Source organism: Oreochromis niloticus, linkage group LG1, assembly GCF_001858045.2.
Source record: "Oreochromis niloticus isolate F11D_XX linkage group LG1, O_niloticus_UMD_NMBU, whole genome shotgun sequence".
Classification (NCBI taxonomy): domain Eukaryota; kingdom Metazoa; phylum Chordata; class Actinopteri; order Cichliformes; family Cichlidae; genus Oreochromis; species Oreochromis niloticus.
The window spans coordinates 17,526,678-17,543,708 of NC_031965.2; the positions used below are offsets into that span (position 1 = coordinate 17,526,678).

General features: G+C 41.9%; 1 protein-coding gene across 11 annotated transcripts in view; it reads right to left on the reverse strand.

Annotated features, from left to right (window-relative positions):
- cbfa2t3 (CBFA2/RUNX1 partner transcriptional co-repressor 3) overlaps positions 1-14,350 on the reverse strand; it is a 40,932-nt gene extending 26,582 nt beyond the window's left edge. For 3 of the 11 annotated variants that reach the window (XM_013271679.3, XM_013271678.3, XM_013271676.3), the window contains exon 1: positions 13,472-14,345. In XM_013271679.3, the coding sequence (XP_013127133.1) occupies positions 13,472-13,718 (247 nt within the window). In that variant the 5' untranslated portion in view covers positions 13,719-14,345. Of the gene's footprint in view, positions 1-5,079; positions 6,349-13,471 lie in introns of those variants that run through there. The other 8 variants (XM_019357732.2, XM_013271680.3, XM_013271677.3 and 5 more) reach the window with 6 other exon arrangements.
- Positions 14,351-17,031: the final 2,681 nt, after the last annotated feature.

The following is a 17,031-nucleotide window of genomic DNA, read 5'->3' on the forward strand; positions in this document are numbered from 1 at the left end:
CCTAGGGAGGGATGACAGAAAAAAAAATCTATATAGTTTATATTAGTGCATTCAATGGGAATCTAAGACATGTATGCTTAAAAAGTTACAGTTTTTTAGGAAAAAAAATAAGGCCTAATCCAGGAAAGATAATGTCAGTCTTGTATTTGTCACAAAATTATCCACTCATATGTCTCCTTATGCTTTGTTCTTTTCTGTTATTATAAGTGCAACTCGTTCATATTATATAAAAAGAGAGACGCTGTGGAATCAATCGTAGTTTCAGGGGAGAAAGTGATATGAGTGAAAACATTACCAGGTGATTATCAGTTCATTTAATGCATAACATTATTTTTCACGAGATGAAATTCTGCCACATACTCAAAAATCATCTTTAAACCTCTTAAAAGATCTTTTCACCAGGTCCAGCTCACCCTATCACAAACTTGTTGGTCCTACAAAGCGTCTTTATGTTTTCTCATATCACATTTATTTCTTTACCTGAAGGTCTCTGGAGGAACTTATAGATTTCTCCACAAAGGCATAACATAGTTTTCAGAAATCTTACAGATGGGCTGATTTCTGTTGGAAGCAATAATTGAAATATCAAACACAACCTCTACACCCTGCAGACGTGACTGCGCCGCTCCTCAAAGTCACCACTACTCTTTGACATATCAAGGAAATCTCTAACCTTCCTCTCTCTACACTTCAAATATATCTGTTTTCTGAAAGGTTGAAATATCAATTTCCAAGTGAAATTAGAACTTTACACGGGCAACACTTTTATCTGAAGGGGCAGAGTTTCTCTACTCCTGTGTGTGCGTGTGTGGAGAGACAGACATGCACAGGAAGGAAGGCTGAAGTCGAGATTAAGGTCTGTACAACTAGCTGGTAACGCACTCAGTGGCTCAGCCTCCTATTTGAAGAGGGACGGAACCATCTGTGTGGCACAGGATCTGTTTCCAGGAGATAACGACGTTTTTAATTTCACAAATACTGTAAGGGGAGAGAGAGCGCGCAAATGTGAGAGACATGCCTTCCTTCCCAATCTCTGTCTGCACGGTCGCCCCGTTGCAGCACTTCCCCAGACGTCCAGAGAGGACGTGTTTTCGAGTGGAGGCCTTAATAACTTCAGTTTGTGTTCCTTTGCGCTTGTTTATCCCACGCCTGTGATAAAGGGCTCGATGTGGGGCAGAAGGAAAGGGAGGGATTCATTATATCATGTAGCGGTGGCGATTTGCACTTCCCATTTTCTCTGCCGGCCTGCTCGCTTGGCGTGATTAAAACACAGCTCGGTGCTACTGTAGATTAGCCCAGCTGTATCCTGTGTCAGACTCTGATCTGAGCACATTTCCTACAATAAAATAGAAAGGGTGGGAGGTGACAAGATGCAGCAGTGGGAATGGGACGAGGAAAAGAAAGGGGTCAAAAGAAGGTCAGAGGTGAGTGACCAGGCGAGGAAGTAAAAAAAGGTGAGGAGGGATAGCGGGAGGTGAAATAGGCACAAGATAAGGAAGGGAGGAGGAGGAAGGTTGTTCTTCTTGGCTGTAGCTGTCAGCATTTCAGCTACATACTGTGGTGACACTGGTTTGAACCTGCATTCACAACCGGGTGTTTATGTGAGCTACAAATGCGCCTCGTTTGAAAAATGCATAATTGAGGGTGCAATTTGTGAATGCTTTATATGTTGATGAATTTTTGAAGAGTCAATTCAACAAATAATTTTCAGAAATGCTTAGCTATAAAGGGTGAGTTTTCACCCGTGAATGTTCCAGATAAAGTAATTCAAGCATCTCACCTGCTGTGAGAAAGCCGGAGAAAAGACACCTGATAATTCCAGTGAAAACAGTGTTTAAGAATATGAGTGGATATGCGCACATTTAGGAGAAAGCAAAAGGAAAAGAGAGAAAGAGTGATATTTCAAACACACAATTGGGGTTTTACTTGGCCTCCACCCACCGCTCTGCTCCCACGCTGTGGCGTCAGCAGGCCAGCCATCCAGCGAGTGTGTTTCTCATTCCATCAGATGTTGGGAAGCTGCTCGCTTCTTGACTCTAGTCTCTGACATTCTCCATCTCCCCAGAGAGGCTGGGCAGCCTTGTCACAGTAATGTCAAACACATGTGGAACAGACCAGAGAACGGCCGACCAAAAACACACACACACAAAAGACGGAGGACTGAGCAGCAGGCATCCAGAACCACGCTGGTTTACCCCAGTGTGCGTCAGGATAAATAGCAACGAAACTATAGAGATGCTGCACCTCATCATTTGTTCTCATAAATTTACACAAAAAGTGCAAATTTGCATATCGCTCTCACTGAACTCTTTTTAACTGTGTAATAAGCACACTGTTCCTCTGCTGTGAGCAACAGTTCTGCAAAGAACTGCCAGAGAGCAAAAGTCAACCAAGCTGGATGTTTCTCTACATCACAGATGTACATTATAACTCCCCTGTTAGTCACGCAAATATACACTTAGGGCTGCAACAACTGGAACCAACAACTAGTGACTGGCTTCTGTAGAATTTGCAGTTTTAGAGTTACTGTAACCAGAAGTTCTGTGTTTTTTTCTCTTTATCTATTAAGGCATAATCTTCTCAAATTAAAGGCAAGGCCATGTGACTTCCTACAGTCAGCTAATCAGAGCAACTGATGAGAGACAACTAGTATGACAAAGAACAAGACAATCTGGGGAGTGTACATATGTCAACCAACACAAATATGAACTACTTCCACTTATATTCACCATAAACTTTGCTGCTATAGCGTTTGATTAAGTGTGTTCTACATATAAGGTTTGCTTCTTAATTAATATGGTACACACAGCTCCTCCGTTTAATGAGGAAATCACTCACACATAAACATCAAAATATCTTCAAAACTGGGATTGCTTTTTTTTTCTTTTTTGTACCACTGACTAAACTTTGCAGAAAAGAGAAGAAGAAATAAAAGATTATCTTCTCAAACCGCCTCGTCTTGTTTATTTCTTCTTCTCTTTGCTGAATAGCGATTTACCTTTTCAACACACTGTGTTTGAAATTTCCCAGCTAATACATCTACAGCATGAAGAAGAGGGTTTCTATAAATGTTTATTGACTAGAGAAAGATATGTAAACACACGCAAACACAGGTTTTATATCTTTGGCTTGTGTCAGCCGCTTGACTTGTCTTGTTTGTGATGGCCCAGGTGTCTGTGTTGTGCTGACCACCTGACCGGCTCGCTGTGTGCTTGCAGCTCCCGCCCACCCAGGGCCATCTGCTCCACTCATTAATTAGGAGACAGCCAGTTTCACCTGCACTGCCTGCATTTAGATCCCAATAATTAACGTACGCACACACACACACAGACACATACTCAACAAGCCCACACACTCATATAACAAACACATAAGCTGCAACCAGATGCTGAGGCATCAAGTCAAAGTATAAGCGAGAGCCTTTTCTCTGTTAGACACAGAAGGCTTCTATCATCTCCATTTCTGCTGTTGAATGCCTGATATGTAACTCACTGGTAAACTAATGAGGTATAAACAAAAGAGAAAGCCATCTCGAAGTGAATGGAAGTGAAGTACATTGGCCTGTGGTTTCGCTTGATGCCTTTTCTTCTGAGGAAAAGTGGTCCTATTACTCGAAACCTGTGGTTGTTTCCCTCTGTATATATAAAACAGCAGACATCCTATCCGTGCACCTGTAGTAGATGGGAACTGAACAAACACTCTGTAGGCTCGGGTCATAATGAATGGCCAGCCTTTTAAGAGAACTACTTAATGATGAAGTGGGGACATCTGCCTTAGCAGGCGGCAGGCCCTGCTGGTCTGAGCGATTGGGCGGCCGGCACTGGGAAGGAGAGAGGACGAGATGCTCACTTGGTGGTGATGGAAGTATAATGTGCGGTGAGGCAGGGTGTCTGCACTGCGGTTTCACCTCTGCAACCTCCCATCTATTGTTCAAGACTATTATCAACTGTTCAATTATTCAGATGATATTTACCAGGGCCAATTACACGGGGCCACATCCTGCAGAGAAAATGGCCGGAGTGTTTTACTGTTGCACTTGCATGCAGAAGAGTGCGCTGCTGAGGCTGTTCAAGTGGGGCTCAGAAACCTTTGGCTGGACTTGTTTTCTTCGCTGGGAGTGTCTCCACACTCACAAGAGTTATTATGAGCCGTCCAGTTCTCTAGTGCCTCCACAGAATGGTATCACCGCAGTGACACCCAAAAGGTTATCCCTCAGAGCTGCTCAAATCTTAACATAAACAAACACTCATGACACCATACCTTGCACTACACTGTTTTGGGGCACCGAGCAGTTCAGTTAAGGGTAAATGCCTAAATGTATCCCTTCACACCCATTGCCTTCATCCAGACCAAAATCACAGAGACCAAAGATTTTGTGTCATCACTTTATCTCAGCATCACTTTGATGTGTAGCACAGACTCATGTGGCGAACAACTCATGACCTCCCCTTGCTCTGCCTTTCAGTGTCTCTGCCTTTTTATGTCTAATCTCAGCTCTAAAGAATTAAAAGTAAAGGAAAAGAGATAAGTTCATATAACACTACTGATAATAATAGCAACAATAATATTAATAGAGTCATTTTTTTTCTGCCCCTGTAACTGTGTCTTGTTACCAGTGTTATTCAATTCAATTATATTTACAAGGCAACATCCTACAGTGACCCAGCAGGGATAAGAGTGCTATGCTACTCTTTCAAGTCCTCGACATCAATAATAATCCACACTTAGCTACAAATGCGTTATTTCACTTGCCAAGATCCTACAGTTTCCCCTGTATGTAACACGGTAACCATCTAAAGACATCATAACACGCAAAGCGACAAAAAAAGAAAAAGCAAAAGTAAAAGTTATCCAGTATCCTGATCTTCACCTTTACAGAGCAATAAAACATTGAATGCTTACAGTAATGTGAAAGTTTACACTTGAAATATTTTAGTATTTAAAGCTTTTCCATTTAAAACATCGAAAGAGCAATTAAAAATAATACATGCCAATAAAAATAATAATACTAGACATATTTTTTAAAGGCGTTTTGCCGTAGTTTCACTCAAAACTGTGACTTGTGCAGGTTGTACTTACTTTATGAAGGTCGAGGTCAAGCTGAGGTAACAGTAGCGGAGATAATCCACACCAAATAGTTTCTAAAACCGATTTTTATATGTCATCTCAATCCTCATCGTTTGAAAATAATAATTATAATAAAGCTTTGTCGCGGTTTTATTCCTTATTTTTCTGTCTTTGAAATATTGAGAGGAAAGAGCGAGAGTCAGGAAAAAACAGACGGTTTAACTTTCCTTTGGGTGTTCAGTAGGGGGTCTTGACTTTCCAGGTTTAATAAATTATGAGGTATTTCACTTCTCAGTTATATCGAAAAACGTATAAATAAAATCAAAGCCAGAGCTCTTGGATCTTTAAGCAGATTGATGTCTTTGGTTTTTGCAGTCTGAGTTGTTGTTTTTGTTTTTTTCTTTTAAAGCAAAAATCAGAACTTGTCCCAGGCATGTAAATCCGCACTCTTGCTCATTTTAACCATCCCAGATCGAAGAAGGAAAAACACAGCCGAGTTTCACCTGCAAAAAAAACAAATATATCTATCTATATATTTTTTTTAAAGCAAACAAAACTATTAACCTGTCGCTACTGCCGAAGTCCACAAATCATCGCATCCCCCAGGCAAAACAACGAAATTATAAAGATGCGGATCCTCTGTTCGGCAGGGTGCGTCTATTATTCCTCCTGTTACAACTTTAAAACCCTCCTTTTTTAACTTCACAGTTAAGCCACAGTCCGTAGTGTCAGGAGCGAGTCCTTGTACATCCGACGAAACGAAGTGACCTTCTTGTTTTTCTGTCTCTCTATTAAAAATGTTTAAACACACAGTTACACTACAGCCCGTGGACAGGCTGCTCCACCAACACGCTTCTCAGTACGGCACTTCTCCGACGCGCTGTCTTTCAGTGTTGTGGTCTTTAAAGACAAAAAGAGGAAAGCAAAAAAAAAAAAAAAAAAAAAAAAAAAACCTTCACTTCCACAAAAGAAAATCACATTCGGCTGAGCAGATCTGACGGTTTATTTTCCTGTGGATTCACAATTTGGGATTTGCAGACTTGTTTTGTCTTCTTCACTGATGAGTGGAGCTGGCGGGGCCACTGTGCGCAGAAACCGCGGCTCTCTCCTCCTCCTCCTCTCTCTCTCTGTCCTCGCTGTAGCCTTCTGTCTGCGTTTAAACACCATCTGGAGCTCCTAACCTCTCTCTCTCCCTCCCTCTCTCTCTCTCCCTCTCTCTCTCGGGTACCATCATAGGCGAGAGCTGGCAGCTATTGTGCAGGAATCCTTTCTAAATTGAAAAAGATCCAAAATTGCACATTGTAAACTCCGCATTTGTGCAAAGTTATTAAAATTATGCTAAAAAAAAACAAACCCTGCTTTATTTGTTTAACGGTGACATAACCAGTTAAACCTTGCTAAAAAAAAACAACAACAAAAACATCTGCAGTTCTCCAATAAAATGCAGGCAAAAATTAATAATAGCTGGATGAAGATGTATCGTAATGACATTATATGGCTGTATGGTTTGTAATATATAGCCTATCCTATCCTACCTATATATTTTTTAGAAGCTAAACAGCTCGAATCCAAAAGCAGTGAGACTGAGTGAAATACAACTCTTTTACCGTCCCACTGTCTGCCCGTGGGGGCCGCTGTTTCCTCATATCAGGACGACGGGGACGACAAGGAAAGCAGACTATATTTACTTTAACACTTGGGGGAAAAACCACAAGCTTTCTGAGAGCTGAATGCATGCAAAAGAATGCGTCTGTCGGCATGTGGCCATACGCCAGTAAACTCCACGCGTCTCGTAAAAGTGACAGTTTCGCTTTATGTTCAAGTGTTGTCGTTAATAGTCAAGTCAGTGGACTGTTGTAAAGAAGGATAGCAGGAAGATTCGTCTTGTAAAAGAGCTCTATAAATGTGCCCCATATCTTCCCACCCATGTGCTTCTGAGATACTTGTTTCAACTGCGATCATCTAAGATCACACGTGGCAACATTAGTATTCCCACTTTGCAATGGATTCACGATTGATGACTGCTTCAACCTTTAATCCTTGTCCTTTGATGTAACATCTGTCTGAGGATGACAAATGACAATTCAAAAAATAACGATTATTTTAAATGGACTAATCTGTCTTTTTTTTTAATTAATCAATTAATTAGCACGTCAATAAAATTTCAACAGTTTAAACGGTGAAAAATGCCCATCGGAAGTTTCCAGAAGCAAGAAGATGTTCTGCTCTCCGGATCAGCAATCCCAAACTTTTTCATTTATTTATTTATTTAGAGAACGCAGTTTTATTTTTTAGGTTTCTTTTATATTTGAAAACAATAATATTAAGTACCCATAAGTATATAAAGTAATATGAATGCATTTTCCTAAATAGATAAACAAGTACACTGGATAGGCAGACAGAGATACACAAAGAGCGACAGAGAAAAAGGCAGGTACAGTACATCTGGCTCCTCTATAGTGAGAATCCTCCACCTGTCCACACTGGTCTGTTAGTCCCTTTGCCCCACCCACCTGCCCTCTCTCCCTCCAACAGACACACATAGCCATGGAAGGGGACAGAAGACAAAGCTGACACCCTTCTGACCCCTTCTGCGTCGACAGAACAAACAGAACCAGCTTGTAAAGTACACACAGACAGCTGCTGTGCCCTGACTCCAGTCTCACCAGCCTTTGCCAGCGCTGAACGCAAATGCTGCCTTCGTATGGAGACTTCTGAAAAAGCCCTCCACTACTGATTAAATAATGTGAGCAAGTGTGCAGGGGGGGAAGCCCCGTTCCTCTCTGACTGGAACAGTTCCCTGCACGGCCGATGAGAGGCAATAACTTCAGGTAACGTCAGCACCAGGTGCCAATGTTCTTTTTTTTCTTCAAGCCACAATATCTGATCAAGCTGTTGCTGCAAATGTGATCAAACAAACAAAAGCAGGAGAAATACACTCAAACATTACACACATAAACTGATGCACGGGACATTACAAGGGTGAATCTCTCACAGACTGGGTAGCTAGTGCTAAACTTCAGAGTTTTGGCCCTAAAGCAGCTCTGTATACATGCATGTTGCAGTGTGTGTGCGCACCGTAGGTGACTTATTTGCTCTCTGTGCAAAACACTGAGAAAGGAAGAGATATGTGTGTCTCTGTGTGGCCCTGAGTGACAGAAAGGTAGGCGATGGGGGTTGCATCCAAAGAAAGGATTCCTGTCAAGGTGACAGCTCAGAGATTGACAGGATGCTATTCTCTTCGGGAACAGCGTCAGTCAACCTGTCAGCCTCCCTGTACGACAGCCTCTCACTCCTCTTAATTTGGCCTTTTGTTGAGCGGTCACCGGGTTAGCTCTGACACTCCATGTGGCCAGCCCGATAAACTGCACAATAAAACACTCACACAAGGTGGGAACTCGCCTCGATGAACTCTCTGTGGCATAATACTGCGACTGGAAGTCCCTTTGATGGCATTAATGACAAAAACAGCTTTGTCTTCCCCGCCTTTTCACTCTCTATCTCCCTGTCACACCACAAACACCCCCACCCTCCACCCCCTTCCAACCATTGCTCTGGATTCTATTATGTTGGCAGCATCTTCTGGGTAGTTGAGCACAAACTGAGACAGAAGAACTCTGTTCGGTCATTGTGCTGCTGCTGTGGAAATGACTATTTCTGTTTGTGTGTGTCAGACTAAAAGCAAGAAAGAAAGAGAGAAGTTTTGCAGCATTTCCTCCTCTTGCACATTGTAAATCCTTTCCTATAGTGGCAGTCACAGGCTAGTGTGTTGAAAGGAGATAAGGCCCTGAGCCGGCTGAAAGGAACGCTAGACCCATTGTGTTCCTGCGCTCTTCTCCCTTCTGCTATCCTTTCCTCTGTCGTGCACGTTCAACAGACCACACGTTCGCGGAGCTGCCATTAATGTCACCAGTGTAGCTTCCAGGCAGACGTGAAGGAGGAAAGAGCACATTTTGATCAAAAGAAGAGGGAGGGGGGGAAAAAAAGTTAACTGCACTGAGTTATGCTGTTTGATAGAATTAGAATCATACCGAGCCTCCCTTCCTCTGAGTCACATGCATTGTTTGTGAATATGACTTGTGTGCTTTAAACTCTATTTTCTTTGATAAAGCACTTAACAGGATGTTTATCTCTCACTTTGTATTCCAGCATCTTAAATGTGTGCATGTCCTCCAGCTGCTCCATTATATTATGAAAGAGAGAGTCTTCCTGTAATATGGCGTGGTGTAACGGATCATTGACCCACCCACTCAAGCACACACGGCGGAATGCTGCTTTTACAAATTGCACCCATAGACCCCCTGACATTTTGTTTGCAATCGAGCAGGAAAGTGTCGCCTGTTTGAATCATCCAGACATGATGGGAATCGTAAATTCAATCCATGCTCTTGGACCAAATGTCCTTTGAAGTACTTCATTTCCAGTATTGTCATCTTCATCTAATAAGAGTACTATCTATTACTGCATTACTGTAGATGCTCCAGCATGTGCAATAAAGCTGATTAATTATCCACTCTATGTGCTTTGGTTAAATTCTGCGTTTCAGATGGTGAAATTTGGCGCGAGAATCCCAGGGATGTGTTTCATTCATAGTGTTACAACCAAAAATGGCTTCAGAGGACTTACACGCTGGCATGAAGTTTTCTTTAACCAGAGTGCTAGGCGGACAGTGTACACGTGGTCATATCTGACCAAGAGAAGTGCAAACTTACAAAAGAGGAAGTGACATCTGATCAAATCAAGTGTTGACTCAAGAGCAGGATATGCAGCCTGAGCGAGGTGAGGGGGGCGGAGGGGGGACGGACAACGGCCAGTAAAATGTCCGCAGGCAGGTGAACGCGTCCCATACGTTCACATGAGAAAGTCGGTGCTAAGTATGTCTGTGTTTCCCAAGAGACAATATGTGTGTGTGTGTGTGTGTGTGTGTGTGTTTGTGTGGAAGCAGACAGTTGGTGGTGCTGGCACTGGAGATAGTGAGTAGAGGGGGATGAGGCGCTGTATCAAGTTGTGAACATCTGTTCCTCATAGAAACCACAAAGCTGGTACTGAGGAAATAAAGAGGATAACTGCTCTACTGCTCTCTCTCTCTCTCTCTCATACACACAAACACACACTCATCTCACTTTTTTCCACTCCTTGTTTACTCAGTACTTTTACCTCTTCTTGCATCACTATCAGCATCCATGTTTTTCCAGCATTTTTGATCATCCATTCCACATTTATTTGCTCATATCTCTGCTGGAAATCCAGTGATGTAATCATTAAGCAACGGATAAGTGCACACAGCCAATGGTATAGTTTTTATGTAGATGAAATTTCAAAATACTATTACAAAATATGTCCCGTTGTTCTAGATGCGATAACAATTATGTAAGCTGGACTTCTAAGAAAGAGTGACATGGCGAAACCGCAAGACCAAGCATTTACAGAGAAGGAGGACAAAAGATAAACTGATCCACAGACTTAAAACTAAACAAAAGCACATATGGTTGATTTTCCAAATCCTAAAGTCAAAACTGTAAATGGATAGTTAATTAAGCTTTAGTCAATACCTAGTTTGCTTTTGACAATCAATAAGATTATTATTAATGCCTCTAGTCACCCGTAGCCTCGTGCAGTCCTCAGAGATTTTGGTCCAGATTGTCATAACACGGTTGCTGCAGATTTATCAGCTTGACATACACGATGAGTCTCCCGCTCCACTACACCCTAACAGTGCTCTGTTGGACTGAGATCTGGTCACTGTGGAGGCCATTTGAGTACAGTGAACTCATGTTCAAGAAACCAGTTTGAGATGGTTTGAGTTTTGTAACCCAGTGGATTATCCTGCTGGAAGCAGCCATCAAAAAATGGGTGCACCGTGGTCAGAAAAGGTTAGACATGGCCAGCAGCAGTATTCATTTAAGCTGTGAAGCTGAGTTTAAAAAGTGGCCATTTGATATTAAAGGGGTCAGTGTAAACTGTAGCATCAGTTTCCCGTTCTTAGATGACAGGTTGGGATCACTGTGGCGTTCTGCATCTGCTTCATCCGGTCTGCTTCAAGATTTGAATCAAGGTATGCAGAGATGCTCTGCATGCCTTTGCTGTAACGAGTGGTTATTTGAACTACTGTTGTCTTTCTCTGGGCTCAAAACAGAGGTTAAATCCCAGGAGAACAAGAATTTGTGAAATCCTCAGACCAGCCCATCTGGCAGAAACAACCATTCCCTGTTCCAAGTCATTTAAATCATCTTTCTTTCCCTATTATGATGCTCAGTTTGAACTTCAGCAGGTTATCTAGACCATCTCCACAAACCTGGATGCACTGAGTTTCTGCCATATGATTGGCTGATTATATTTACACGTTACAGAGAAGCAGAACAGGTGTAACTAATGAAATAGCCGGTGGGTGTACACATAGTATTTATTACTATGTAAAAAGTTTTATAAACATCAGCTGCAACTTAACAAACACGTGGCGGTTCACACATGATTTATAATCCAGTTATTAGTAAATTCTATTAATGAGTATTTCAGTGTTGACAGTGACAGTAAAACATTTTAATTAACTATTTAAAATGACTATTATAAAGCGTAATCAAAAAGCTTTATTTAGAGTCTATGTTAGATGACTAATTGTGCAAACAGGTCTTTGGCAAGCCGGATAACAAAGAAAGCAACAAAGTTATGTGCTTATGTATTTATACGAAACTTATTACTGGTGACATGCCTGTTTTTGTCAAAGAAAATTGTAAAGAATAGCCTCTTCATAGCTATAGAGGATTAGAGTTGGCACAAAATTACGAAGTCTATGATACAGCAGACATGAGCCAAGGCTTTGTTAGGGATTCTCTGCACCTTTTCCATCAAAGACCCTTGATTTAGTCCTTGCTGCTTTTCTTCTTCCTCTCTCCATCTCTCTCACTGCCTTACTGGCTCTATCTGGGCCTGCTGCGAGGTTGTGCGAGCGCTGGGTGGCAGTTCCTTATTGTACAGTGTCTATATGAGTGTGCGTCTGTGTGTATGTGTGAGTCTGTATGCTGTGTGCGACTGATAAGACCCAGGGAGAAGAGCCAGCATGCCGACATATTCTTGCCACCGCGGTTATCGCCTGTCGCAGCTGTGCCTGAGCTCTGCGACATCTGCTCCCTCACAGGAAGCCTATGCTGTGGCTCACAACACCTCTCCCTCACACACACACACACACGCACGCACATATGTACATGCATGAACACATACTTTACTCCCGCTTCTCCATACAGCGAGAACATATTACCGGACTGTGCACCCCCACACCCCCACACACAGTTACATCAGGTAAACTACATGAGACAAAGAGCTGCGTTTATAGTTCTCAATGGCACATTTTGTTTTTCTCAGTCTATACATGTGTGCATGTTTGTGTGTGATGAATGGGCTGGAGCACCAACGCTGGAGTTCTACTGGGTTTTTATCACTGAATTACAGGGGGGGATGCTTATGACTAAGCCTAATTATAGAGGCCTTATCGCTGCAACGTTCACAAAGCTCATTACTGCCAAGAGACGGTATGCGCTGCAGGTAATTCACCACGTTGGGTATTAGTCCTCGCACTGGCTTACCGTTTCTACATATTTAGAGTCTATAAAATTAGGCTTTTAATGTCTGATTCTTAATGCATCTCTCTCTTCAAACCCTTCGCTGATTTAACTGAAGGTTTTCATTTTCATACCTAAAGGCAGTGTTTTCACTTCTTTATGAATCAATTACAGTTTTTTTCTCTTTTTACTTTTTTTTTAACCTCACGTGTCTTTTCATGTATTCCTCGGCTGTCTGCTCTCTTAAACCTGTCCATCTGTCATTCACCCATTGTTGACCTTCATGTGTATTATGAAACCATTAAAGCTCAACAGTGAAACTCCAGAATCTGGTTCTGTTCCCTTCAGCTGCTTGGGAAAGCCCAGAGGAAGACACCCCCGGCTCACCCACCCAACCACCAAAAGCTCTAAAAACCTCTTTCCTTTTCCTTTCCAGCGCCCACAGGATAAATGTGCTCCACTGGGCTTGGTAACAACAAGGACAAGTTTATTTAATCTAGACTGGTAATATGAAGAAATGGGGGGGAGAAAAGAGCATGCAGACAAGAAACAAAGTGTTAAGAGAGCAATTTAATACCAGTTTTATTTGTTATATAACAGGCCAAAAAAGGCCATGTTTTGATGCCCTTCTAACCTTGAATCCCTTTGCTTCAGTCATCAAATAGCAAGATGAAGAAACCTCGCATAACCCCACATAGCATGTAGCACAAAGTCAACACAAACTGATTATACGTCAATCACTTGAACTTAATGAGCAGACCGCTGCGGGACCCTCCATCACTCATCGCGATTAACACGATGCCAAAAGACCTTCATAAAAAAGGTCCTGTAAGATGACAAGCTCATACCTTCACTATATCTGTAACGGCTGCTGGCCACCAGGTTGTGATCGAGGCTTCCGGGCTGGAGTATGTGGGCAGTGAATTTATCCCTCAGCTCGCGGTGGCTGATAAGTGTGACGGTAGGGACACGTGGAGCAAACGCTGGAATAGCTCTCAGGTCAGCCCTCTTCTGGCGCTCCAAATGGACCTCAGCAGACATGTTCGGACTTTCCTGTTTATTTGAGAGCTGAGAGGCTTGGAGCATAAGGGACATGCTCTTTGAAACTCTCTGGCGCACACTGGCAGCTTGCAGGTTCAACCGTGGAAGCAGCAACAGCACACTTAACACTAAAAGTTAGTATTACCTCCAAAGGCTTTCCTGCTGAATGTTCTCGTTCAGTTTCGCTTGAGGATTTCCATGTGTTTCTTTACAATTTCTAGTTTTGCCTTTGAGGGCCCAGTGGATCATTCTGTGACCCGCTGAACTGTTGTACACATACACGGACTTAGCTTCACTTAAGGCTCCAAAAATTGAAATAGACAGTAACAGCCAGCCTTTCCTTATATTCCTTTCATTCCTTCAGTGAAGAAGTTTATCCTGGTTGAAGTATTCCTGGAATCTCCTGGTGTTTTTTTCTTTGCCGCTTGCCTGCGTGCAGGAACGAGAAATAGATTGTAGTTGTATTCTTTTTTTCACAAGTAAGTCTTTGTCGTTAACTGCTGTTCCCTTTAACATGGCACATCTTGCATGTAAATCCCCGTTTCTTTCTTCTTTTGGTTCACCCGATCCTCTCAGTCGCTCTTCTCTTCTCCCCAGCAGAGTGTGTGGGAGTTAATCAAGAGTGTGTGTGTGAGTGTCAGAGGCAGGTCAGCTTGTCTTGTGGCTCTGGCTGAGGGGTTGTGCTCTCATCTGAACCCTCCTCCTGCCCTGCCTGCCACAGCAGCTCAAAAGAGAAGTGAGTGCTTGGATGTCACACTATCTGTGTGTGTGGTTATTTTTTCTGTCTTGAGGCTAACACCCCTGGGGAAGCCAGGCAGCAGTGCTGCTTGCGGTGATAGCTGCAGACAGCAGCACGCAGCAGGACCTGGGCCTCAGTCTGAGCTTCCTCTGTCAGGAACCAGCTGTGTCGGCCAGCAGCCACTCCTTCCCTTACTGCATCCTCCCTTCAGTGGTGCCCTCCTTTGCTTCTGTGCACCTTGCCCGGTGGCTATAATGATGCCGTCTGCGCTCCCTTGTTCAAAATCCTTCCTTCTTGTTCTTCCTCCTGTTTAATTTTTGGGTTTTAATTCAAAGCAGTTACTTCATCATAGGGATTTTTCTTCTGCCTCGCTGTGAAACAACAGACTAAAGAACTTTGGATGTTTCGTTTTTGTATATTTTCAGGAAGTTTACAGAACAGGACAACAGGAAATACAACAAACGCCAAAGTAACTGTTTACCAAACTGTACACAGAACCGGAACACAGCAAATCAATTAACATGCTGACTTTCCTATAAAAATCTGCTATTATACACACAGATGTGACTCAGAAGTTTATAATATTAATCCATGTTTTTATTTAGCTTTTCTTTTTTAACTCCTGAAAAGTAGATGCTCAGGATTTTTTTTTTTTTTTTTCGCTCTGGCTTGGTTCATGGTAGACAGATATTTAGTCAATGTAGTTATGGGACACCTCTACCCAGTTTATTTTTGTTTTTTAATAAAAATCATACGTCTAATAAGCTAGAAGTTGGCCATCAAGTCTCCTGACCAGTGATTATATTAATTGTAATAAATGTGTTTATTTCAATTAATTAATTAATAAATACTTTGATTTCAGGTTAAATATAAATATTAAAGTAGCAAACTCATTGTCAAAACTCATATTCACCATTATAGCACCATAATAGGTCATAATAGAAATATAAAAATGTCTTTAACAACTTCAATATTCTCTTTTTTTCGCTAACTATTTCACCAGAAATTGCCGCCACATGTTACTTTTGTTTTCAGCAGAGTTCTGAGCAGACAGGCCAACCGACCAAATCCACTTTTTACTTCTCATTTTTTGTTTTCTCAATAAATGAAGGGTTTCCCTGTGGAAGTTCTTTTTTCCCACTGATAGACAAATGGTGCTGCGTCTTTATCCAAAAGACACACGCATATGTCTGCTTCATATTAGTCCAAAATAATAAAAAGCTTGTTACTCATGTCCTGTGTGATTACTGACTGTCTGTATATATTTCATACTTCCTCAATGGCTTTCTGGTGTCATTGACATCAGCCAAATTAAAGATCGTGACATGATAATTGTTTTGTCACTAATATTTTTAACTTTTTTATTCATTCCTACTACGTGTGAGTAACATGAAGCTGTTGCCGCAAAGTAGAAAGAAAGTAAGTAGGACTACAGCTGCAGTGGGAAAGAACACGCTGAAACAGGGCTGTCACACATGCTCTCACACACAGGAACCAAAGACATCGACTTTTACCTATTCTGGCCTCTGACCTGGGGGCTCATTAAACACTCACCATAACACAGAGTCCCAGCATTAACCCTGACTGCTGCTACACACACACACACACACACACACACACACACACACACACACACATTTCCACACAATTTATGTTTGTGTATGTCGTTTACTGATGAGAGAAGTGAGAGGGGATGTGAGTACACAGATGTGCCAAGTGCCTGGTTGAAACTAACACACAGATGGTCATCAGCAGAGAGGAAGTGAGAGAAACTCATGTTGCTTTCTCTGACTTTGGGCGTGGGGAAGAAACAGTGAGAGAGAGAGAGAGCGAGATCGAGAGAGAGAGAGAGAGAGAGAGAGAGAAAGGGAGAGAGAGACCTGATTTCTCTATAAATCAACAGTGTGTGAAGAAGATGAAATTTAGGTGTTTTTTAATGTATTTTTATTAGAACAACCATTGGTGATTTCCCAGTCACAGGTATTCAAACATGGGACATCTGCACTCTGTTTTAAAGCTGATGTAATTCTGAATAATAGCAACAATCAAACCGCTGTTACATTTCATTTAGGAGTTGATTCTCTGACGATGTGATTACATTTTGGCATGGATTTTTAGGGGGGTTAAATAAAAGAGCCCCGCAAGTAAAATGAAAATGAAAGCATATGTTTGTTGGAGGATATGACGGCTTCTGAGAAGATATGAGGAGGGGATGCTGATCATATGTTTGGAAACACATTACAAACAGCTACTGGGGCAGAAGATGGGGTAAGTTGAAAAAAGAGCAGAAATTAGCCCTACATTAGCTCTCATAGGGAAGTTTTGATGTGTGACAAAACAGATTTCTCTTTGGATTTTGTGCTGTGATTCATAGTTTTTATGCACATAGAAATAAGATGAAGAAATAAACAGGATCGAATAAGACCAAGCGGAATAAAAGAAAGTGAATTAGGTACAAAACCTACAAAAAGACCTTTATTCACTTAACATCAAACAACATCTAAATCATTAAGTTCCTTAACTCTGACTGAACTGTTGAATCTTCTTGATTGTAATCCTTTCGTGTGCCTATATGCTCGATTATATATACGTAAGCATGAAGCAGTAATGGGCAGAAAACAGATGAGT